A 25,816-nucleotide genomic window follows, 5' to 3' on the forward strand; every position below is an offset into this window, starting at 1 on the left:
TTTCTTACATTAACCTTCAGTAGTACCTAGTTTTACTGTGGTATATTCCCTTGGGGGGTGTGGAGGGGTCAGGTGATCTGCCTTTCCTCTGTATCTTTGGTATCCTCATTTCAAAATGATCAGCCAGCTTGTACTTTGACGACTGGGAGAGGTGGAAAGAAGGAGCCGGAAAGACGTGCCCAGGAAAAAAGAGGCAGGAGAGGGCAAGGCTGAATGGCCCCCAGGCCAGCCTCTACTCTGCCCCCCAGCTGAGCCACTGACTGGGGGAGCAGAGCAGACCACCAGGTCCCTCACCACGGACACCCGATAGCCTGGCCAGCATCCTCCAGATCCTAGGTCTTTGGCTCCCAGCCACCTCCTTACTCGAGTCTAGTCCCACATCTGGCTTTGAGACCTTGACTATATTTTATCCCTTGGGTCACATATTAGTATATTGCTGTTTATGGAAAATAGTCCTGATGGAGAATCTGTTAGATATCTCAGACCACATTTTCCTTCTCAGAGAGATCTATGGATCTGTCATATTTTACTTGCTGATTTGAGGCTTGATCACCCTGATCTTTCCCTTTTCCCCTTTCTCTTCTCATTAATCTTCAGTGGTACCTAGCATAGCAGGTACTAGAGAAATGTCTTTGCAATTAAAATGATAAAGGTATTCTACAGGTAATGAGTATCCTTTTCTGCAACCTTAAATCTCACCTCCTGCTTTTGTAACTGCATGTCAGAGACTTGGGGGGAGGCCAGCTTTCCACCTTCTTGCCTTAACCCTGAAAGTCTCCAGGCCCTTGGCCTCCCCCTCACTCTCCTACCCACGTCCTCTCTGTACAGTACAGCTGCAGTGGACAGCATTGAAATGCTAGTCTGAGTGTGTCACCGTCCTTCCTGGAGCCACAGTGGACATACTGAAATGTTAGTCTGAGCGCGTCACCATCTTGGAGACTTCAGGGGCTTCTTGCTGCTCCTAGGATAAAGACTAACATCCTGCCCTGACTGACAAGACCCCATGTGGTCCTCCCGCCTCTCTCTTGAGCCTCATTTTGTGGGTCCTCCCTTGAGCTTGCTGCTCCCTCCTCACCGCCCTTCCTTCTGGCCATGAAGCGGGCAATACACACCTGCACCACCAGCCTCTGCCGGGGTCTCCCTCTCTCTGCTCACCTCTCTCCTTGTTAAAGCCAACACCTGCTTCGGCACTTGGGAAGGGGAGGGCCTTCTCCCTGGGGAGAGCTGTCCCTCTGGGGCCAGTAACATTGGATGTGCTGTGTGCTCTTGAAGACTGCAACCGTTCCTCGCGCACGCTCCTCGATTGGTGACCGCGCCTCATGTCTTAACTGATGTCTGTGTCACGCACTAGACTGTAAGATTGTAAGAGAAGGGCTTTGTTCACCACCGTATACATGCAGTGCCTGCCGCACAGCTGGTGTTCAATTGAGAATAAACGAATGGATGGAGGATGGTTACAACTCTTTCTAGGGAAAAAGAAACATCTTAAAATCATTCCTTTTTGGTTGTTAACACGTGCAGGCATGTGAGGGGAGAGGGCATGCTAAGGCCCTCCTCATCTTAGCTTGTTGCATAAACACTGAATCTGCTGGGGGGGGGGAGTGTGGCTTTTTTCCTGGTGTCTCTGCTCCTGTGTGGGTCTCCTTGCACGAGCTGGGAAAGCTGGTCAGGGTGCGTGGTGCTTGACCGCCGCAGGGGCTTTTCATCCTTGACCTTGATGGTGATGTGCTCCAGTTGGCATGTAGTTCCCACTGGTTGTTGGACGCCTGGACATAGACGTGATTTGTTGGCATCTTAAAAACACACAGCCCCATGTAATCTCACAGCATTAAACTTCAAATCCCTTTGAAATACTAAACCTCAAAGTTGGCGTGTTTAGTTCCTAGCTAGTGAAGGAAAAGGAAAGATAAAGAGCTCAAACCAAAATGACAAAGATTGTTTGCTCCATCAAACTTTGTCAGGCTCTTGAAATATCTCCTAAGCCCACCTGTACAGTTGTAAAATACAGTTTTTGCAAGAACCTTGCTAAGGCTGTTTAGCAAGAACTCCCTACCCTCAACATCCGATAAGGGTCCTCATCCCCCACCAGTCCCTAGGTGATGTCTGGTCACCCTGACCTGTCTTCAGCAGGAAGCCTGGTAGGTGTATTTAGCCAGAATCTGCACCCATCTCCTCATCCCTGACATTTCCTCCTCGTAATTTTCTGTCTCCCCATCCCCTCCCCACCCCATGGCTGTGAATTCTTGCACATGCTGTATGGAGAGCCCAATCTCTCTCCTCCACTGCAAGACCCCCTTGCTGTGGTCCCTGCACCTATCAAGATAGTCCTGAATAAAGTCTGCCTCACTGTGCTTTGATAAATGTCATTGAATAATTTTTTTCCTTAACAAAACCAGCCAACCAACCAACCAACAAATCAGAATGCAGTTTGTGAGTTGAGACCATAGCTGGCCCTGGGGTGAACAATTTTTTTATTCGACAAAATTATTTTCAGTATTAATCATTAATAGAGACAACAAATAAAAACAATGGTTACTAAAGAAATGAAGTCAGTGAAACTTTTCTTTTATTCAACTCTGTAGATAGACTTATGTCAGTTAAAAAATCAGAATCAGTCAATTGTAATAAAACTAAAATATCTATAAGAAGTACAAGTTGCACAATTACTAAATTATAGCACTGATGTAATCTTTTATTTTCTTGATTCATTCTTGAGTTTTAAAACAAATAATTAACACTTAGTCAGTAAACTTCAATTTTAAAGTTATTATTCAAAATCAGTCAACTATTTCCTATGTGAACACAACTTTGTACTTACTAAACAAAAATACTATTTTGCAGTTCATACTTTTTAAAATTTTACTGTTTTAAGTTCTGAATAGAAATGAAAACTCTAAATAGTCACAGAGAATGATTGAATTGAGGAAACTCACGTTTTGATTCTCTGACCACTGTGCTATCATCATTTATGCTGAATCTACTGTTGAAAGACAAAATCATTCAAATACTACACGGTTGGAGACACAGGTTGTGCCTGAAGTGAGCTTGAATGATTCTGAATTGTAACGAACTTAACCCTGGCAGGAAGCAAGTATAGCTACATCTGCTTGTTTGGGAATTATAGAGTTGGACTCCATGCCTGGGTTCTCTGAAGTAACTTCCACACAAAGGTGAATAAGACATGGAATTACAACAACAAAGATTCATGATCTAGTGGGGATACAGGCCACTTTTTAAAAACAAATTCCATGGCTAAAAGTCAGTAGTAATCAAGCAATTGTTTAGAACTTGGCATAATAGTAGTTTGGGTTAGTTTCATTTTGTTTCTTTTCTTTTCCTCTCCTCTCCTCTCTTTTCTTTCCTTTCCCTTAAAGTAGTATTTTATCACTGACATTGTTTAGGACTGCCAGTACGTGGTGATAATGAAAAGCAGTCAGTAGTCTAGTTGGCTTAATACACTCTCTGATTACCTGCTCCCAGGGTGAACTGCCCTTACGGCCCTCTGCTTTGGAATGCCACTATTTAGGACTAAAAGAAAGGGGTCAAAGTTGGGAATTTTGTGATTTCCTGTATTCATTCATCCATGCATTTGTTCACTCACAGGACACGTTCTTACTGGGCAGGCCCTGTGTGCCAGGCATTGCATTAGGTACTGGGAATAAACAAGAAATGGAACCGAACCCCAAGGAACTGGCAATCCAGTGGGAGGTATAGATAACAAATTGACAAGTTAATAAGAGCAACAGGGCTACAACTGGGATAAGTATGGGAAGCTGGGAAAGGACGCCTAGCTTGGTTATTAGAGCCTCCCCAGAAGGGATGGAATTGAAGCTGAGACCCAATTATCTGCACACCTGAGTGTCATGCCCAGGCTGACGTTGTTGACATTGGTTCCATTCTACTTTCTGCTTTCACCAAGATACAACTTGGGCTTCCAAAAGGCCAACCTCATGCTTTTGGTTTCCTAACTGACCTAGCACTAGGACTCTTTAAATTAGGTTTCAGTCTTCTGACATCTCCTCTGTGCCTTCCCTTTTATTCTCTACCCACCAGCAAGGGCACTCAGACTACATTTCTTCAGGATCGACTATGCCAGGGTTGCCCTCGAAGTTTCCCTTCTGCTAGTGACCAGGCAGAACTCCAGGATCGAGCCCGGGCCAGAGTTGCCTGAATGGCCAGGACAGATGTCAGAAATTTTGTATTATTAATATAGATATAAGCTATTTGTATAATATTTGTACTTATCTTCAAGGTATTATGTTATCATAGACTAGGAAACTGGGGTACACTTGCCAAAATAAGGGGAATTTAAAAAACCCTTTTAGTATTCAAACTTTACATTTTACATAGTTTATTAAACTATCTTATTTCTTAGTTTGGAAAGAATAGTTGACAAAATAGGCATTAGACACAATCCTTTTTTAGAAATGAATGTGTGACATATAGTTAATAATCACAGAGACAGTTTATACTACATCATATGCATTTACAATATGCTTTCAGAGATTCTTTTGGCTGTGGGTGAAGCATTGACCATAGCATCTGCCGTTCTTGCTGTTCACCTTATTTACATCCTGCTCAGAGTTCTATGCAGAAGTTTATTGAGGTTCCTTCCATCTTTTTCTTGTAGATTTCATCAAATATCTCATTCTGGGCCACAGTGAAGTGGTTTTTCCAATCCCCCACAGTTCCTAGAAGAGAGAAGCCCCCACAGGAATGTCACTCTCTTGTCCAAAGACTTCGTGGCCCTGAGTAAAGCAGTGGATTGTCCATACTGGGCCTGGCCTGACTCCTGACTCACCAACTTCCTCTGCGGTGGCCACCTGTCTACCTGCAGCTCTCTGCTCTGAGACACGGCCCTGGGGAGCTCCGTGCAGGGGCATGTGCTTCTAAATCAGCTGGACAACTGACCTGAGGGAGCTGGTGACCTGGCCCCACCTGTGATATATTCACACAATGGGTTACTACACAGACATAAAAAGGAATGAACTACAGACACAGCCCCATGGAGGAATCTCAAAACATTATGTTGAGCAAAAGACACTGGACACATGAAAGTACAAACTATGTGATTCCATGTATGTGAAGTCCGAGAACAGGCAAAATCAATCTATAGTGACAGAAACTAGAACAGTGTTGTCTCTGGGGGTAGAGATTGACTGAAAAGGGGCATGAGAGGGAACTTTCTGGGATGATGAGAATGTTTGCTATCTTGATTGGGGTGCTGGTAGTATGGGCGTATACATTTATCAAAACTTGTTGAACTATACACTTAAGATCCGTGCATTTTTGGTATGTAGATTATATCTCAGTAGAAAAAGAATTGGGGGAAAATATTAATGAGCTACTACTTTTCACCAAGCAGTAACTTAAAATGAAATATCCTCTGTCCCACTGATGCCTCTCCTGGGAAATTATGCAACAGAAATACAAGCATCGGAAATAATAACTTATGCACAAAGATATTTACTGTAGCATTATTCATAAAGACAAAAATTGAAAACAACAATAACTATCATGTCTATCACTAGGGGAATAGTTGGATGAATTATGATGTGTCCATACTTTGATATAACATGGGACCACAACAGTGAGGGAGGTGAATCTACATGCTTTGCACGGGAGGGTTGTCTCATAGTCTGGTAAGTGAAGGTGTAAAATATGACCACATTTTGTGTTTTAGGGAGCAGGCTTTCATCATGAGATATATATATCTATATCTATCTTTGTGTTTATATTAGCCTGAAGAAGGAGCTTGTGTAGAAAGGTGGGTATGTATGGATCTGAAGAAGGGCTACTTGCCAAATCTTCATCACTGATTATCTGAAGAGAAAAGAGGCAGAATCATTTGTTTTGTTTTATTAGCATGGAATGCTGTGGTAGATTGGAAAATGCAATGAAATAAATCCAATCACACGCAAAAAAAAAAAAAAAAAAGAGGAAGAAGAAAAGATGTTACAAAGCAATATTCCACTGTTGTGAAAAAGGAAAGTATATATTCATAAAACAGAGGATGAAGGGAATTCCATACTGTTGGTGGCTAATTCTTGGGAGTGGAGTTGGTAGAGAGAACTTTTAAAAAAGTATAATTTTATGTCTATTTAATTTTTCACAATGACATGTGTTGCTTCTTAAATCAAAAATGATAAGTTTTTTTTTCCTTAAAAATATTAGCTGGGCCAATTAGAATTCATATTTTGGGAATTGGAAGTAAGAAATATTAAGATGAGGCCATTTTCAGCAAGTATTTGTAGTTGAAAGTCATGATGTAGAGCAGGCTTGGGCCACGGTCAAGATGAAGTGTTGAGCAGAAACTGAGTCAGCAGAAGCTATAAAGCAGGAGAAAGGTGCGCTGGGTGGAGGAAGCTGGTCGGCAGAGGGAGGCACACACATAACAGACATGTGGGAAGCAGCTGAGTCTCATAAGAGCTGGAGCCCTAGAGTGAAGAGCCATAATGTCCTCCTGCTGAGGTCCTGGACCCTTCCGCCCAGGAGCTCCCAGGAGCTCCTAGTTATCCATCAGATTGCATTTCCTAGTTATCCATCAGATTGCATTCCATCAGAGGCCCTTGCACTGGGCCTCCAAAGTTGAGAAACTCTCTGTTCCTTGAAACCAAATATCAGAATAGTACCCTGGAGAACTCTCTGCTACAACAGGATCAAATCCCTAGCCTTACTAGGAACAGATATTAGGGATAGTTGAAATGTGTTGCCTTGCAATTAATAAAACCAAATATCATCTTGATAAGGGGCAGGCAGGATGTTACGAGACACGCTGAGTATTTGATAAAGAAGCTCCACAAACCTTTTCTCATGAAGGGGGAAATGGATTGGTCCAGGATAGATTTGGGAATTGTAGACCGATTCGTCATGGGATTTTCTTTCATTTTCTCAAATGATGTCTCCTGGACAATTATGTCTAGAACTGTTTCATCCAAGTTCTTTCCCATGAACTGCATCACCTTCTGAATTTCATGCTTTGGGTCCTGTGGTGAGGATGACATTGGATTAGAAGGGATAAAGATATCAGAAGGACACACTTCAGTTCTTTGGGACACCCCTCCCGGAAGTACAGCCTTGAAACATCTTTGGGTTTCTCTGCACCTGGGTCTGGCACAGTTCTTCTGAAGGGCCCTTACTCACTCTCTTTATGTCCTCGTAGAAGAGGAAGAGAATCTGGTATCTGTCTTTCATCTCCCACCATCCTTTCACGTGGTCAAACCAGGAACCCCAGCCCACTGTAACAGACACAGGAAACAGAACAGTCCCTACAGAGCTAATACAAAACCTTCTGACAGTTGGGGATTTTATGTACCTGAAGTGCCATGGAGAGAGAGAAAACAAATTCTGTATCAGATATGTCCCTAGGGGTCCTCTGGATGGGGACAGCCTTGTGGTTATTGGCCCCAAAAGTGGATTCATGTTTATTATGCCCTCATATTGGGGAAGGGATACTCTTTGGAATGAGACCCACTGTTTAAAGGCTGTTGAATCAGATGGAAGACGTCGGCTGAGGGCAGTGGGTATGCACGATGAAAGCAGCAGTGTACCCCACCCAGTCCTGGTCTGTGGTAGGACACACCTAACGTGGCCCATGGCATTCCAGGGAATCACAGTGTCAAGCCTGATCCCTAGATTCAGCCTTGCTGAAGTGAGAACACAGGGTGTGAAGGAAGAACTCTCCTTTACCTTTTCCATTGATGAAGGCTTCAAAATAGTCATCCCAGGTGCCAGGATCAGGAAGCATTTGATTCATTCTTTGGAAATGGTAGTAGGAAACCATAGTGTCTTTGGCATTTCGAGCTACATAAAGGAACTTTGGGGTAAGAAGAGAAGTGGGTAAAAGATGGTATGAAACATGGACTTTCAGAGGCTGCACACACTGGCTCAGCTCTGCAGTGCTGGCCATGTGTCTTGGCTTTGTGACCTCTCTCTCCTCTACTTGTCCCTGCTGCCTTGCCGATTCTGCTATCTATTTTGAACTTGGTCCTATTGATTACTTAACCAATTAGCCTTACTCCTCATTGCCCCTTTGGTATTAGGAGTAAAATCTTTCTCTAGAAGCTATGACCTGCCATGCAACTAAAAAATTTCCACCAGCATACTGATGACCTTCTAATACCCTCTTCTTAGGCTCTCAGAGAAGCAGAAGAGCTTTGTGGTTAAGAGTTTAGGCTCTGGAGCAAGAAAATAGCCAGTGTTTTTCTCCCAGCTTCCTCAACTCTAATGATTTCCCTCTCTGATCACTTCAGCTCTGCCCCTACAGACATCCCTTAGGTTCCACTGTGACCACAGCCTCACATCCTTCCACCCTCCCAACCTTTCACTTTGACCAAGCTGTGACTTCTAGTACTCAGTTCACCCTTTAACCAGCATCAATCCTAAAGGGGCCTCTTAACCAGCTGTCTCAGATCCACGGCCAGCTATTTCAATGCTGTGTTGACTTTGGCCTTAAAATAGTGGTTTTCAACTGGGGGTGATTTTGCTCACTAGGGGACATTTGGCAATGTCTGAAGATATTTTTGGTTGTCACAACTGGGAGTGGTGGCGTTACTAGCATCTAATGAGCATGGGCCAAGGATGCTGCTCAATATTCTATTAATACCATGCACAGGACAGCCCCTGCTCCCACCCACGAGAAAGAATGATCTGGCCCAAATGTCAGTAGTGCTGTATTAATCATCTCTTTTATATTCTGTATTCTGATGCTTTGACATCCTGGCGCCTTTGTGACTGTGGAGGGACTGCTCCTCCCAGGGGTAGCTCATTCCTACGTAGAGGCAGTAACTATGCAAACCGACCCATCCAGAGCCCCCACCCCCACAACTGTGTCTGTTATCAGGCTCTCGCACCCCAGGCCCCCACCCACCTGCCCTGACCACCCCAGGCCCAGATCCCAGATACCCAGGCACAGCCGCTGCTCTGGAGCCTGCTGACATGGTTCTCACTGGCCAGTGGGACACTTGCTCACCCCACCTCTCCCACTCCTGCCCGCGGAAACCACAATAAAGGCCCTTGCCTGCGTTTCCCCTCACTCCCTCTGCCTCCCAGCCCAGTGCTCCCACCTGTGGCTCTGTGTGGCTTCCCCCATGACAGTCAACTCCAGTCTGTGCGTCTCACCACACCTGATTCAAGCAAACCCCACATCCCTTTAGAGCAAGCACCGAGGTCGAGCAACACTGCTCCTAAAGGCACTCACTCCATCACTGTGTGCCAAGGCCTCATGCCCGTTCTCTTTTCCCCAACGTACCGAACTGCCAAGTGCCAATGAAGGTTTTTAAAATGTTGATTTTTTAAAAAATCCATCTAAATTCTTGTTCTTTTAAACCCTGAGTTGTCTTTCACTTCATTCCTGCTTGATGATCATTTTATTCGTGTCTCCTTTGCTCCCTCTCGTATTTCTTAGCCCCGGCCACAAGACTCTCCTGTCCTCAGACCTTCTTCCCATTCCCCTGTCCAAGTTCACTAATTTTCCACTCAGCTTTATCTAGTCTGCACTGTGGCTTAATCTTGAGTTTGTAATTGCAATGTATATTTTTTCAGTTGTAGAAATTCCATGTATTTGTTTAATAATTCTGTTCCTAAAAGTAGTATCTCATCTATTTTATTTTTGATTCGATCTTCTATTCCTTCAAACAACTTAAACGTTCTTCTTTCTATATCTGAAAATTGTTATCTGAAGTTCTTGAGGCCTAACTGCCGTTTGTTCGTTCTAAACACTCTCAGGGTGGCTTGTCCTTCTGCGTATTTGCCACGTGGATGGTGAGCTCAAGGGGGCATCTTTTGGGGCCTGAATTGGAGCCATGTCCCTCCTAGGAGAGTATGGGGACACTGGCAGTGGGGCCACCCTGTGCTACTTTCTCAGCCAATAGTGTCTTGGGTAACGCCAGGAGTACAGATTTGAATCTCAAATCCTGAGAGAGGGAGCTGAGCGCCTAGGTCACGACAGTGAGGTCTTGGGTCTGCTGTGGCCTCCTCCACCTGCCCGTTGAGGATGTAGCCCGTCAGTGGTCCAGCTTCGGTTCCTCATTTCTCTGGTTCTCATGCTCTAGGCTGTGACCTTGTCCCTGGGCAGCTATTAACACTCAAGTTGCTGGATTATTCGGGCCATCACATTTCCCCAGGAGAGCTCCAGTCTCAATAGGCCGCTCTGAGTTTCAGTTCCTTCTTCAGTTTTTAAATCTCCCTTACTTTGTTCCGATCTCAGTTATGCACTGAAAAGGAAACTCATGACATGCTATGCAGCATTCCTTGGTGTTTTGTACAGAAGGGTTTCGGGACATCTGGCTGCCGTAATTCTGGAAAAGGAAGTTCTCATCCCCTTATCCGACGTTATAGAAAGGACTGCAGTCATGTGATGTGAGTCTCCCCCAGTCCCCACCGACTGCACTCCTGTCCTTCAGAAATACACCTCTCGTAGCCCTGCGTTCCCTTCCTCCCTAGCTCTGGGAAACAGGGCCCCACTTTCTCACCAAGCTGCCAGCTCAGTTTGTAGCCTTGTGCCCTCTTCCTCCACATCATGCGTCCCTTGTTTATTCACCAAGCACGCTTCTAATATCTTCTATGTGCCAGCCACTTAGTAGGTACTGGGGTACATATAAATAGTCACAGAATAAATAAAACAGGGAACCCAGAGTCTCCCAGAGGCTGAGGCTGAGTGCCCTCAAGAGCGTTGCTCCATCTGTTCCTCTGTTTACGCCTTTGCACCATCTTTAGGTTTTTTTCCTCTTACTCTTCCCTCCCTGGTCTAGTACATGAGCCTTCCCATGGCCTGTAGCCAAGGGCCACCATCCTGTCCCCTTCCTTTCTCAGCCAGACTTACTGAAAGAGCCATCAGCACTCACTGCCTCCCCATGTCTCTAGTTCCCGCCGAAAACTGAGTGTGGCTTCTACCCTCATGTCTTATTTGAAAGTGTTCTGGTGAGTACCCTGCCGAGCTAGAACTTTACACTTTCTGTTGTTGCTGATAAGCTCCAGAGATAGCGGAGAGGTGAACACGACGGTGGATGTTCTCAGTCGGGGTCTGGAGGACTCGCTCTCGGTGGGCTTCCTCTCCCTCCTGTCACCAGGGGAGCCATTGCTGTCTTACCTTGCAGTTGCTTTCCCAGAAAGACGGTGGCAACAGGTGAGTGGGAAGGTGAGTCCTTAGTATCCGTGGAGAGGGCATCGCTTTGGCTTTTTCCACACCTTTAAAATAATTCAAGAGGAAACATCTCCATAGTACACGTGCTGCATAGGAACGTTATGGTCTAGGCTCTGTCTAGAATATCCCATCACCCACCCAACTTCATGCTTGTCTCCTGACTTTCTTTGGGATTCCCCAATGAGATTATTGATAGGATCTTCACTTTGGTAGCACCACACAGCTTGAGAACTGGAAGGGAACTTAGAGTCAATCTACTCTGTCACTTTAATGATGAGGCGATGGAAGCTGAGAATGGGCAAGTGATGTCTTGTTGAAGCAGTCCCAGCAGGACCAGAGAGCAGGCCTCCCCTGCCTCCCTGCCAGCCAGAGCCAACCTCCATGTGCCTGCAACAAGCTGCCCCATGTCACTGGCCTATTTGCAAGCACCCATTTCCCTTCTATAAACATTTACACCTGCTGGCCTGTGAGTCTGATTTCTACCCTCATTTAAAACCTTATTGGGGCCGGGCACGGTGGCTCACGCCTGTAAATCCTAGCACTCTGGGAGGCCGAGGCGGATGGATCGTTTGAGCTCAGGAGTTTGAGACCAGCCTGAGAAGAGCGAGACCCTGTCTCTACCAAAAATAGAAAAAATTAGCCGGGCATGGTGACGCATGCTTGTAGTCCCAGCTACTCAGAAGGCTGAGGCAGGAGGATCGCTTGAGCCCAGAAGTTCGAGGTTGCTGTGAGCTAGGCTGACGCCACAGCACTCTAGCCTGGGCAACAGAATGAGACTCTTTCTCAAAACAAAAACAAAAACACAAACAAAAAACCCTCAATGCCAGGAATGTTACTCTCAGTGCAAGCTCTCCTCCCCCTGCTATAAATTAGGCTCTTGTCTGATCGTTGGGCATTGTGGGGTTGGCTGCTCTCCTGAGGCTGAGGACTTGGGACACTTTCTGCCAGATCCCAGGAAAGAGAGGGAGGACTGCGCTCTTCACCTGGCAGGGACCAGGAACTGGTCTGGAACTGAAGCTGTAGTTACCAAAACCTAGAAATATTAGTGGCCCCAGTGCCTGCCTTCAGATTGCCACTGCTTTTGAGCAGCTTTGATTGTGTGAGTCTTCTGTTTAGAAACCTCGAATGGTCTCCTTACACTCAGTTTTTCACACTTGCTCCCGAAGCTCTGTGTGTGTGTGTGTGTGTGTCTGTGTGTGTGTGTGTGTGTGTGTGTGTAGGGGTTGGGGGTGGTAGTGAGGGGATATATTTTATTCTGATCATCCTTGATATTATTTATTGTATATGCTGGGAATCCCCAATAATTCTTTTTAAAATTGTGGTAAAATACATCTAATCTAAAATTTACTATCTTAACCATTTATAAGGATGCAGTTCAGTTAATTTCTTTGAATTAAGTAAGTAATTACTTTGAATTAAGTAAATTCACATTGTTGTGCAACCATCCGCCTTCATCTATCTCCAGAGCATTATCATCTTCCCAAATGAATACTCTGAACCCATTAAACAATAACTCCACCTTCTCCTCTCCAGCCGCTGGCCACTACCATTCTACTTGCTGTCTCTATGAATTTGACTTTATGTAAGTGGAATCATGCAGTATTTGCCTTTTTGTATCTGGCCCATTTCACTTAGCATAATGTTTGCAGTGTCCACCACGTTGCAGCATGTGTCAGGAATTCCTTCGTTGCTGAGGCTGAGTAACGCTGCATCGTGCGTGTGCCACATCTTGTTTGCCATCATCAGTGGGGGGACACCTGGGCTCTTTCCACCTTTTGGCTACTTCAGATAATGCTGTTCCACAAAATATGTGTAGCAGCTGCTAGGGACCTGGAATAACTTCTTTTGTCTTCTGGTTATCTTTTTGAGCTTCCTTTTACGGTGTGAAGAGAAAAACTTTGAGGTTGAGCATTACCTGAAATAGGCTTCTCTACTGAACAGAAATAATTGGCTCCAAATACACTCTGTCTGTGTGTGTGTGTGTGTGTGTGTGTGTGTGTGTGTGTGTGTGTGTGCGTGCACGGGAATTATCAGGTACTCCCCTGGCTACTGGGCTTTTGTGGAGGTGGGGTATGGAGAGAAGGGGTGTGAGTTGCTTACATAAGTCTTCCACCTTCTCTGTGTGTCCCACAGTTGCACGTGACCAGGGGGAGGGTTTAAGAAGAAAACAAGGCAGGATCTGACCTGAACATAGAACCTTCTTACTTGGTGATTCACTTTGGCAAATAATCTTAGATAATATGTAGACAGAGGAAGAGAGGAAGGTAAAAGGGGAAAGCACATGGCAATAGAAATGAGAGAGCGAGAGAGGAGGTGAGAGATGGAGAAACAGAAGAGAGGGGAGGAGAGAATGGAGACAGCAGCGAGGGAGTCGCTCTCACCAGAGGGCTGGGGTGGCCGTGCCCACTCGATGAAAGGGTGGCGGTGCTGGATGAGGGCTCGCTGGCACTTCTCCACGTCCCCATTCTGTTCAATCATGTCCACAATTTCCTGAATCCATGTTGTCCCTGAGGTCCAGAAGGGAAGGATGAGAGGCAGAAATCTGTTAGTCTTCCCCAAGTGTCCTGAGTAAGGGGACGTGGAGCCTGGTGCTGGTTGGGCAGGATCTTGTTAGCCGTGAGTGATGGGCGTCTATGCGGGACAGACTTCGGATCTCTGGGGGGCAAGCACAGGCGAGGCTCAGCCCACCCAAGAGCGGTGCATGGCAGAGCGCATCAGGCAGGGCCTCAAGCCAGTACGCTGGTCCCTGGGGAATCCCAGGGACACCAGGCACCCTGAGCACAAGCCCCACTGTGGAACAGTAAGAAGGAGCAGGTTTCCTATCGGGAATTCCAGCTTATGTGAGGGTCCATGCCAGCTCTGCAGGTTGGGGTCTGTGCTGTGCCACCTGCCCCACACTCACCTGATTTAGGGTAGGTACAGATGAGCAGATCATCCGGCTTGGCCTGGAAGTTCTGGATCTGGCTCCAGTTGCCCACAGTTGCAGTCTGCAAGAGGATCCCTGCCACCTCTGTCAGCTGTGTCTGCTTCCCCAGCTCTGAGGTCTGGGCCATAGTGTCCTGGGGGTGGGGGGTTCCTATAGGAAGAGGATAGAGGAGACTTTTTAAAAAAATTGTGGTAAAATACACATACCACAAAATTAGCTCTTTTAATCCTTTTTAGGGGCACAGTTCACAGGCATTAAGTACCTTCACATTGTTGTGCAATCATCACCACCATCCAGCTCCAGAACTTCTCATCTTCCCAAGCTGAAGCTCTGTACCCACTGAACGCCAACTCTCCTTTCCCCCCTCCCCAGCCCCTGGCAGCCACCATTCTACTTTCTGTCTGTAGGGACTCTATATACCTTAACATAAGTGGAATCATATAATATTTGTCCTTTTGTGAATGGCCTATTTTACTTAGTTTAATATCTTAAGTTTCACTGCATTATACCATGTGACAGGGTTTCCTTCCTTTTGAAGACTGAATAATAGTCCATTGTATGTATATACTACATTTTGCTTATTCATTCATGGGTAGAACCTTTTGCCTGTTGTGAATAATGCTGCTATGAACATGAGTATGCAAGTATCTCTTTGAGTTACTGCTTTCAATTCCTTTGGGTATACATCCAGAAGTGAAATTGCTAGATCATCTAATAATTCATTGTTTAATTTTTTGAGGAACTACCATACCATTTTCCACAGTGGCTGTACCATTTTGCATTCCTACCAGCAGTGAATATGGGTTCCATTTTTTCTAAATTGTCACCAACACATGTTGTTTTTGTTTGCTTGTTTGTTTTTGCCAGTAGCCATCCTAATGGGTAGAGGTGGTATCTCACTATGGTTTTGATTTGCATTTCCCTAATGATTAATTATGTTGAGCATCTTCTCATGTGTTCGTTGGCCACTTTTTGCTGAAATATCTATTCAAGTCCTTTGTTCATTTGTGCATTTTTTTGTTGTTGTTGTATTGAGAAAAGACTTTTAAAATGCACAAGAAGATAAAGGCAGGAGAAATAGGCTACTGTAACTCAATAATAATTGGTTATTGAGGACCAGAAGACATTTATTACCACTGCTAATAATAAAATAATAGTTAACATTTGTTGAACACTTTAGTTTGCCATGGCTGTGCTAAGTGCCTTATATACATTAACTCATTTTTAACTCTCACATAATATAAGGGATAGAACTTTAGAGCTGAAAGGGTCCTTACAGAAAATGTAACAGTAAATGCTTGCTGGAGTTTAAATAAAAGAATCTGACCCAGATGTTCCATGTAATGGGCGAGAGAACTGGGTACCTAGCTTAGAGAGGCCAGTTTTAAGGGTGGCTTCTGCTCCCAGAATGAGTTACACCCTGTAGGATGGAGACTGCATTTTCAGAAAATGAAAGAAAAATTATTTCTGAAAAAATTTCAAATATAAGAAACAGCTGTATTTACAATATGTCAAAGAAGGTAGAGTTTGAATGATATTGTTGAGAATATGGTGTGGTCAACTCGAGAAGAAGAGGGAAGAAAGACAAGGTCTTTAGAGAGATGATTAAGTTAAAATAAGGTGTTTAAACTGTGCCCTAACCCAATCTTACTGGTGTCTTTATAAAAGGAGGAGATTAAGACACACAAAGAGACACCAGGTATGTGTGTGCACAGGAAAGAAAGACCACCTGAGGGTGCAGTTAGAAGGCAGGTGTCTGCAAGCCACACCAAGAAGCCTCAGGAGAAACCAACCCTGCTGACACCTCGAGCTCAGACTTTCAGTCTCCAGAACTGTGAAAAATAAATTTCAGTTGTTTGTCCCTCTAGTCTGTGGTGTTTTCTTACGGACAGCCCTAGCAAACTAATGCTGATACCTTTGGTTGAAGCTCAGAAACCAATGGCTTCTTTTGAAAACTGGTAAATAAAGTGAAAGAATTAATCATTTGTCTTGGACTTTCCTGTGTTAGTTGTACCTCTTCATAACCAAATAGTAGATGAAGGGATATTTTTATCTATAGAATCATTCCAACAAATAAATGAACAATAAATTATAGAATTGAAATGTTCTTCTGCAGCCCTTGATGAATTAAAGAATCTAGGCATTTAACAGTCATGGCTCCTAACATCACAGAAGGCAAGACAAGTAGACATTTTGTGCCTCTTGATGAAGAACGCATGGCCTATTTAGTGGTCCTGCCAAAAACAATGAATCCAAATCTGTATCAAAATACCAATTTACATGGTCTGAGATAGGGCCTGGGCGCTGCTAATTTTTTTTCTAGAAAATTCTCTGGAATTTTTGTTGAGATTACCATTAATTTATACATTTATTTGGGAAGTACTATTTAACAATGTTTCATTGGCAGCACCATAAATATGTTGTATCTTCCCATTTATAAAAATTTTTACAGCTTTATTGAGGTATGATTGATATTTAATAAAAACTGTATACATATTTAGTCTATACACACACACACACACAAACTTGGACATAGAACTTGGGGAGTCACCATTTAGCCCAGTACAGATGACTTCAAAGTTTCTAAGTCTCAGATTCTATTACTCTGTGATTTAGTAAATGATTTAAATTTTGAATAAGTACCAGAGGAAGCAAGTACTAAAGGAAGCTCCAAGGAGAATTAGCAATTTATTGGATCAATCAGTTAATGTCCCCAGTTTAGAAAAATGAGATATATCCACATATGTGTAAATGTACATGTATATAGAGAGATGATACATCTATATACCAACAAATGCATATATACATGTGCGTGTCTACAGCTATGAGTGTGTATCTATAAACACACATATATTTCTATGTGATTATCTATGTGTATTGGGGTGTGAGATATCAGCAGCTCAGTCTCCACCATATATATGACACTAAAGTAGCATATATAGCAATTCTCCATTCGCCAACAGAAGACAGGAAATATTTTCTCTGCTATCTAATAGAATTTCCATTAGGATCCTTGCATTTTGCCCTTTCATAATCTAATTTTCTGCCTTTTATTTTAAAATGGTGACAGTATCATTAAAGCAGTTTCTTTTTTTTTTTTTTTTTTGCCTTTGTAGTGTCAAGATTAATTGACTATGGCAGAATGTTCAACATATGTAAATATGTGTTCATTTAAATGGCGTTATAGAAAACTGCATATTGGGATACAACACTTTGCATCTTTCTTGATTATTGATGAGTTTCAAATTCCCAGGGGACTTCTAAGAAAGGCTGATGGAACTGGAAGACACATGGGCTAAAGTCCGCCCTATGTATCCCTTTCACTAAACAGCAATGTGAACTTTAGGAGGCCTCAGATCTCTCTTGGCCTCTGTGAAATGGAGATAACATTACCTGTGGAGCTGCCTCAGAGATGTTGGGGAAATCTTATGGAAATATGGCTATCAACAACAACAACAAAAAATAAATAAATGGCATTGTAAACAATTGCAAATCATTAAATAAAGATATTTGTTTGAAATACCGAAAAAAGAATAAGGTATACCAAAAATAGGTCAGTTATATCGGTAAATCAGTATAGCCTGACTGCCCTGCCCACCCTATCTTGCTATCAATTTTGGATTTTTTTATCTAGATCTTTCAGTAATAAAACTTCTAGCATATGAAAAAAATACCAATTTACAGAAAATGCAGAGAAAATAGGAATATGTTAAACTACACCACAGTGATGAAATCAACAAGGAGAAAGTTTATAGGACAATACACTTCCTTCAAATAAAATGCAGGGAATTTTTTTAAAAGTGAAGGGATTTTGACTTGTAATCATGCACTGAGCTGTGTGTTTGCTTTGGTTGGTTTCTGTATTCATGGTATTTTTAGCAGTAAAAACCTGGATTCAGAATATGAAATGTAGAGGGTAGAGTGTGAAGGGGCTGGACCATAGAGACAGAGGGACATGCAGGGGAAGGGCCAGCAGCTCGAGGGAGCAGGGTGTGGTCCAGGTGGACAGTGCCCAGAGCTTGGAGATGTAAGGGAGTGTGCAGTATCTAGAAGTGGGGATGGAGAAATAGGTAGGAAGGCAATTTTGGTGCCTTTAGGGAGTATGCATTTTATCCTAAGGGCAACTGGAAGCCTCCAAAGAGGTTTAAGCTGGAGAGAGCCCAGGAAGCCATCTTATTGGTACTTTAGAAAGGTCACTCTGGGTGGAGGGTGAGGAAGGGCTGGAGCACAGTCCAACGGGAAAGCGTTACAGCAATCCATATGGGCAAGGCCAGGTGGCCGTGGCCTTGCTTAGGAGTGAGGCCGTGGGGACAGAGAGAAGCAAGTAGATTTCAGAGACCTTTGGGAGGTAGAATAGAGTGCCTAAGGATTAATCTGCTGCGAGGTAGGGGAGGCAAAGGAAAATCAAAGCTCAAGTCCAGAGTTCTGGCGTGGGTAACTGGGTAGATGGAGGTGGTGGTTATTTATTTATTTGGATGTGTTGCTTGTTGAGGACGGGAGCACCAGAGGTGAGCAGTTCCCACGTGGGGTGGGGGTGAAGGGGTGGTGAGTCCAATTTGGGGGTGGAGTCTGCGGTACCCGTGGCATGTGCGTTTAGAGCTCCGGCCTGGAGATAATGGTCTGAGAATCATTCCCTGAACTCATGGGCCAACTCTGTGGGAGGTGGTGTGCTCTAGCAGGGAGGTGGTGACGGGGGCCTGGGTGTGGCTGTGAAAATGCACAAGCTGAGAATGTATGGAAGGGCAGCCACTGCTGCCGAGGACCAGAAAGGTGAAGGGCTTGGGCGTCCAGTGTGCTGTGGTTCTCACTGGATCCCTCTGTGTTGGAGGCCTGCACAGGGCGTGTGGACTCCGGGGAAAGCTCTGGAAGGAGGTGCAGTGGGAGAGTCGAGGCAGCGGGATAGTGCGGTGGGAGCAGAGGGATCTGCCAGTTTGCATTGGAGAAATTTCAAGCCCTTTTCACCCTCCTGAAGCCCCTGATTGCTGGACCATGTCAGCACATGGTCTGCCCTTGGAGAGTTGGGCACATAGACACTCAGATTGTCCCCTGAGCAGCCGGCAGGAAGCTTTTTCATCCAAGATCACATATGGCCTCCTTTGTGAAGCTGTTCCTGACTCCATGGACAGAAATAATCACTCCTTCCCATAGGATCCTATAGTATTTTGTGTGCAAATTTTACACTTCTTACTCCACTGTTCTACAATTACTTGCTTATATGTCTAGCCCCCCTGGAACACAGGGACCTTGTCCAGTCCCCTTTGCAGGCCCAGCATATGTCTCAGCCGATGGATGGCTGGAATGAAGGGAGGGCTGTCATGAGCAGAAGAAATACTACTCAAGGCTAGAGAAGTGGAGCTGGCCCTTGGGAAAGGGTCGGGGAGGAGAGTCCTTGGGGAAAAGATGAGGGTGGAAGAGAGAGACGGTATTATGGCAGGGAGAGCTTTTGGAGGTGATTGCCTGGGGTCCTGAATTTCTAAGTATAACATTGTTAGGCTGATATCTATTGGTAGGGAAGGAAACCAAAATATTGATCTCTAAAATACTGAGGATTGTTAAGTTAAAGACACTGAAAACACAGGGAAGCACTCTGCCTCAGCCTCTGTCTGATGGCAGGACGTGAATACTTCCTTACTGAACATGATGCTTGCTTATCGGCCCAGAGAAGGCACCAGCAGGCAGCAGAGAAATGTGGAAACAGACTTTCTCATTTTCCCACATTTCCCTGCCTTTTAAAAGACTGGAATTACTCTCTCCTTTGTCTTGTCACTATACAGGACTTACGGCTTTACTACTTAAGCAAAGCCCCAAAGCCAGTCATGGGCAGAGCACGCCTTAATAAACTTCTGCTTGTTTTTCTTGTGTTAATCTGACTTGTGTTTTCAGGATAGCATCTCAACTAAGAGCCTAAAAGGAAAAGAAAAGAAATTATGTTTTCTCTCTTTCATTTACAGTGCTCTTTTGTGTTACTGTCCAGGTTTCTTAGGATCTTTTCTGGCATGAATAAATCTATCTTTGCAGTAACACCTGTATGGCTAGAATAAAGATTTTTAAAAACTGAATAAATTAAGAACAGAATTTCTTTTAAGCCGCATTCTTACCTTTAAGTTCCAGCTGAAAGCCCGCAACAAAAAGGCCAGACCAAGGGTCACTGGGCATGGAAAGAACATTCCAAGGAAGCAGGGTGGAGTTCCCTGGGTATGGCAATTGCAAAGGCTCAAATTACCATTGCCAGAGATTCAGGGACGCTCAGCAGGCAGCAGGCACTTTGGGAGGCTCTCAGCATCAGCATGGGAACTGGAGCCCTTACTGGAAGATTCACCACCAAACAGAAACAAGCTCCTGACCTGGCCTGGGGGTAGGGTAGGGGGAACTCCTGTTCTCCTGCAGCTCCTTCAATACATTTCAGTGGGGATAAGGTCACTCTAGTGTCAGGTGGGATTTTGGGCAGTTCCCATGTCCCTTTTAGTTAACTGACAGTACTACAGTTACTTTACATGAGAACAGTATTAATTCTGTATTAGATTTTAATCTTGCATCAATGCTTCAATTTTCATCAGAGGTGAGACTTCTCCTGCCCCTTCCCACTCCGAGGCCTAGACTTGGAGAACAGCATGGAATTGGTTCTGCTCTTCGTGTGCACCCCACCTCCGCCCTCACTCACTGCCTGCGGGTGTGGGCCCTCATGTGTGGCCACAGATGAGAAAGGGAAAAGAGGGAAGGGGATAGGAAATTGCTAATATGTGACCTTTGACCTGGCAGATATCTGAAGCTGAGTCTGTCTCTTGTGGGACACTTGAGTGTCCTCTTTGGAGATTCCCAGACCTGCGCGTGCTCAGTGGCCATTCTTGTGCCTTGGATACATGTGTCCCTGCCAGTGGCCGTCCCTTCAGCTCTGTCTCACTGCCAGGCAGCCCCACTGGGGCCTCTCCTGCGTGGCCCACACAGGTCTACGGGAAGCAGCCTGTCGTGCAATGACAACTCCGCAGTCCTGTCCGATTCCCTGGATTTCCCCAATGAGACTGAGAGCCTGGAGTCCACAGGGCCCCCATGGTGCAGAGTACCCCAATCCTCTCCCCCGAAAACCCACACTCTGTGGGCTGGAGATGAAGGAGACAGCATCTCACCCATTCCTCCATCTGCTGGCACAGGGCTGCACAGCACAACCACACTCCTCTCTCTTCCACACCCCAACACCTTTTATTATATTTTTGACCTGAATAAGAGTTCCAAGAAGCAATGAGCAATTTCTCGATGATTTTTTCTTAAATTCTGGGTATGGGAATTCTATCATACCCATTTTGGTAGTTAATATTTATTATATTGGTTCCTAAATCCTAACCAAGGCAAGAACAGTTCTATTTTTAACTCTGTAAATTACAAAAGTGGCAAACACAAGACGTGCAAATAAGAAGGGTACAGCTTCAAGAATTTTCAGAAAATGAATAAGACTCCACAGAAGCACCCAGATCAAGAGATTGGACCCCAGAAGTCTGTCGTGCATTCTCTTAGTCAGTTCCTCCCTTCAAAAGTCACCCTGATCCTGATTACTGGCTGGTGTTGCCTGCCTTTTTTTTCTTCTTCTTCTTCTTTTTTGGTGTTGTCTGTGCTTGAACATTATATTCTATTGAACCAGATGAAATTGCTGGTATTCAACTATTTTTTGCACTTTGAAATGTCAATTTCATCTGGTTCAATCTAATATAAATAAGATGAAATTACACTGTGCCTATATCTGTCTTTTGCTCAGTATTATGTGTATGCAAGTCATTCATGTTGTTACATGTAATGATTTTTGTTTTATTTTTGCATTGTATTGAAAAAGAGTAAAAAATGAGCCCAGGAGATCCGGGTGGAGCTCTGAATTTGTCCATTACAGTACATGTGTAGACATTCAGCTTTAATAGGTACTGCCAATTTTCCAAAGTGGTTGTGCCCATTTACTCACCCATGGTATTATATATACCATCATCAATAGAGAATGAGAGGCCGGGCGCTGTGGCTCACGCCTGTAATCCTAGCTCTTGGGAGGCCGAGGCGGGCGGATTGCTCAAGGTCAGGAGTTCAAAACCAGCCTGAGCAAGAGCGAGACCCCGTCTCTACTATAAATAGAAAGAAATTAATTGGCCAACTGATATATATATAAAAAATTAGCCGGGCATGGTGGCGCATGCCTGTAGTCCCAGCTACTCGGGAGGCTGAGACAGAAGGATCGCTCGAGCCCAGGAGTTTGAGGTTGCTGTGAGCTAGGCTGACGCCACGGCACTCACTCTAGCCTGGACAACAAAGTGAGACTCTGTCTCAAAAAAAAAAAAAAAAAATAGAGATTGAGAATTTAAAAATGATACCACTTATATAATATCATCACAAAGAATCAAATAACTAGTAATAAATCTGACATAGGATGTAGAAGATTGCTATACAAAAAGCTACAAAACCTAAGTGAGAGAAAGTTGAAAATATCCAAATAAATGGAGGGATATAGTATTTTCATACACTGAAAAACTCAATAATATAAAGATGTCAATTCTTTTCAAATTGATCTATAGATTCAATGTAATCCTTATCAGAATCCTAGAAGAATTTTTTTTCTATAATTGAATTGACAAGCTGATTTTAAAAGTTATACTGTTATGCAGAGAGCCAAAAATAGTCAAGATAATCGTGAAGGACAACAAAGCTGGAGAACTTACATTAATACTAGCTTGATATCAAGATTTATTATAAAAGCACAGTGTGGTACTTTTATTATAACAAGGACAGTGTGGTATTTGTGCAAGCGTAGACAAATAGACCAATGAAACAGAGTGGAGAGTCCAGAAACAGACCCATGAGTAAACAGCCACTTGATTTATGATGGCTGTGACACTACAGTGGTGGTGGTGGTGGGGGGGGAAGGGTGGCCTTTCTGATAAACAGTGCTGGATCAATCGGATGTCCAGATGGAAAAAACTGAGTCCTCACCCCATTGTGTGCCATACATAAAAATCACTCGTAGGTGGATTATAGATCTAAATGTGAGAAATAAAACAATAAAACTTTTAGATTTTAGAGGGAAATATAAGAGAACATTTTTATGACCCTTGAGAAGGCCAAGATTTGTTAAACAGGTTAAAATAAGCGCCCGCTATGGAGGAAAGCAATCATAAAATTGGATTAAATTAAAATGAAGAACACTGTTCATCAAAAACAACATTAATAGAGTAAAAAGGGAAGCCACAAAATGAGAGAAGATATTTGTGACACACAAGTTAACCAAAAATTCCTATCTAGATTATATAAAGAACTCCTATAAATCCATGAGAAAAAGACTAGCAACCCAAAAGAAAAGTGGGCAAAAGACATGCACAGGTACTTTGCAAATGACAATAGAGATGCTAACACTAGTAATTATCAGAGAAATAGTTAAATCAATTAATTGAATTTATCAATTTAAACAAATTTGATTCTAAATTAAATTCCAACCCCAAACTACTACCAAACCACCAGAATGTCTAAAATCAAAGTCCAGATATACCAAATGTTGGTGATGATGAGAAGCTGGGATCCAATTACAATTGTTTTTTCTTTTCCTTCTACTTTTCTTTATTTTCCTCATTTCCTACTGAATTTATGTTTCTTTATAATCAGAATACAAGATATTTTTCTCCAGAGCAGATGCGTGTCTCCCTGTTATGATGACACGGAGGTGCTTGTGGGGGAAATACCTTGTTCCAGGCCACGGCAGCAGAGCTGGGATTTGAGCTCCAGCAGGCTGCTTCCTAAAGGCCCCAGGGGTTGAGGCATTTGAACACCACACCTCTCTCCATTTTAAGCCCAGCTTCTATAGCTCTATTTTCTGGTGAATGCAGAATAGTGGTGCCGGAGCCAGCCGGCGACATGCGGCACCTGGAGTTAGGGGGCGAGGCTGAGAAATGAAGAGACAACAAAAAGATGGGGACGGGAGGACGGAGCCCTTGCTGACTGCCGCGCCTCGTTTATTTCAGTTGCTGTATTTATACAGATAAGAACAAAGGAGAAGCAAAATGCATTGGAACAGGTGGTGCATGTCTTCATTAAACCAGAAAACAAAACGATTCTTGTTTCTTTTAACCTTACGTCACTTTGATAGTCCTTTCCTTCGCTTAAGCAGTTTTCTAATCTACAACTTAACTTTTTTCTGATATCAAAAAAGCTACAAATACTCAACTATGATCACTCAGACAGTTCAAGGAAAGAGCACCCAAGCGTAATTAACAATTCTGAGAAAGGAGTGTGCAGGGCCTAGGGGGGCTATAAGCTACCAGGGCTGTGTGCACAGGATTACTTCAGTGACCTTCTATAACTGCTACTGTTATCTCCAGCACCCTCCGTGAGCTAGAAGAAAGGCCAAGAATGTCAGAGCTATGAGTTAAGGCGCCAGGTGCTGTGTCTCTAGGACCCCAGTGTTCCGGGCAGCAACCGCACTTTAACTCTCCCGTGTTCGGGACAGCTCCCAACATAGTGGGATTGGCACCGATATGCAAACTGTGCCTTGCTGGGTCACTTCCCTTGGCCAGACTTCCAGGCTGGATTTCGGGAGGCAAAAGACCTCAGCACAGCCTGCTCTGGAAGCCCCTCCCCACATGCCTGAAGGAGCCCTGGGTCACATCTTTAAAGCAGCTATAACTTATTTTACCCTGTATGGAGATTATTTGCTCATCCTTGGAGTCTCACCTGTGAAGTGCAAAGGGAATTTGATGGTTCAGGGTGTGCAGCAGTAGCAGTTTTTAGAAACTTTTTTTGTAGTCAAGGTCATCTAAAATTTATCCCTGCCTTTTAAGTGGCTAACAATCCCACACGCCTTTCAAAATTAATCACATATTTTATGTTTACTGTTTTAATCGATTTTCATTTAAAGTATTAACTAAAGGAAAAGTTGCAAATACATTTTCTGTCTCTGCAATTACTTACAATTGGCGTTGAAAGGCAAGCGGTGTATCACCAGGCAAAGATGTTGGGGTCCAGGTCCCAGTTTTGTTGAAGGAGACTTTAACCAGCGCCCGCCTTCAGGCTATTTGAGTACCCTGACCCAGGCAGGGTTAACTAGCAGCGTAGACTGGCCCTACCATCCAAGTGTGGGGCCACATCTGGGCAAAGCAGCGGCTCCTACGTTACCATAGCTTTCTTCTCCAATCAATAACTCATTTTCTGGTAACACCCTATCAGCTTCTGATTAATGAGTTTACTTTTGATAGAATTGACCACACCTAGGGACAGAGTCAGGGCTGGATTTCTGCCCTGTGGGGACAAGTGCACAGAGGGTGAATTCCTTCCCCAAAGTGACCCTTCCATGAAGATCAAACCACAGTGAGAGGACCACATGCTCACCTCCATCCCTGGGAGATTGAAGGGGGCCCCTTGAGGATGGTTACTAGTTTAAATATTTGCCTCTGGCATCACGATACAGTGACAGAAGCCAGCAGGTGCTGCAGGCAGATGGGGGGTGGGGGAAGGTGCTGGGAATCTATAAAAAGATGGAGAAGGGCCCAGAGGAATCACCCTTCAGAAATAAGAGAGGGAAGAAAGGGACACTGAGATTTCCATAGTAGACTTGTGAGTGGTATCATTCTGTCAACATTTATTGATCACTAGGCACTGAGAAAACAAAGGAATAAGAGCGTTGTAAGATCTTTATATGGTTTATGGAATTTAGCACTTGTGTATTTTGCTACTTCCCACTTTGTTTACTTATAAAGTAAATTAAAGTGATGAGATACAAAAGTCCTAAA

General features: G+C 44.0%; 2 protein-coding genes across 3 annotated transcripts in view; one reads left to right on the forward strand and one right to left on the reverse strand.

The window, feature by feature from the left end:
• MAL (mal, T cell differentiation protein (MAL blood group)) overlaps nucleotides 1-25,816 on the forward strand; it is a 279,087-nt gene that overhangs the window by 66,370 nt on the left and 186,901 nt on the right. The window lies entirely within an intron of this gene.
• LOC105859206 (sulfotransferase 1C2) lies at nucleotides 2,545-25,161 on the reverse strand. Of its 2 annotated transcripts, none has more exons than XM_012742852.2 (8): nucleotides 24,999-25,161; nucleotides 14,046-14,219; nucleotides 13,525-13,650; nucleotides 11,090-11,187; nucleotides 7,690-7,816; nucleotides 7,144-7,238; nucleotides 6,806-6,986; nucleotides 2,545-4,691 (listed from the first exon to the last, which is right to left on the reverse strand). In XM_012742852.2, the coding sequence occupies exons 2-8, from the start codon at nucleotides 14,194-14,196 to the stop codon at nucleotides 4,579-4,581; spliced, it is 891 nt and encodes a 296-aa protein (XP_012598306.2). In that variant the 5' UTR covers nucleotides 14,197-14,219; nucleotides 24,999-25,161; the 3' UTR covers nucleotides 2,545-4,578. The 2 variants fall into 2 exon arrangements, with proteins under 2 accessions (XP_012598306.2, XP_012598305.2); XM_012742851.2 differs by lacking the exon at nucleotides 24,999-25,161 and adding an exon at nucleotides 20,168-20,223.

Source organism: Microcebus murinus, chromosome 3 (assembly GCF_040939455.1).
Source record: "Microcebus murinus isolate Inina chromosome 3, M.murinus_Inina_mat1.0, whole genome shotgun sequence".
NCBI classification, from domain to species: domain Eukaryota; kingdom Metazoa; phylum Chordata; class Mammalia; order Primates; family Cheirogaleidae; genus Microcebus; species Microcebus murinus.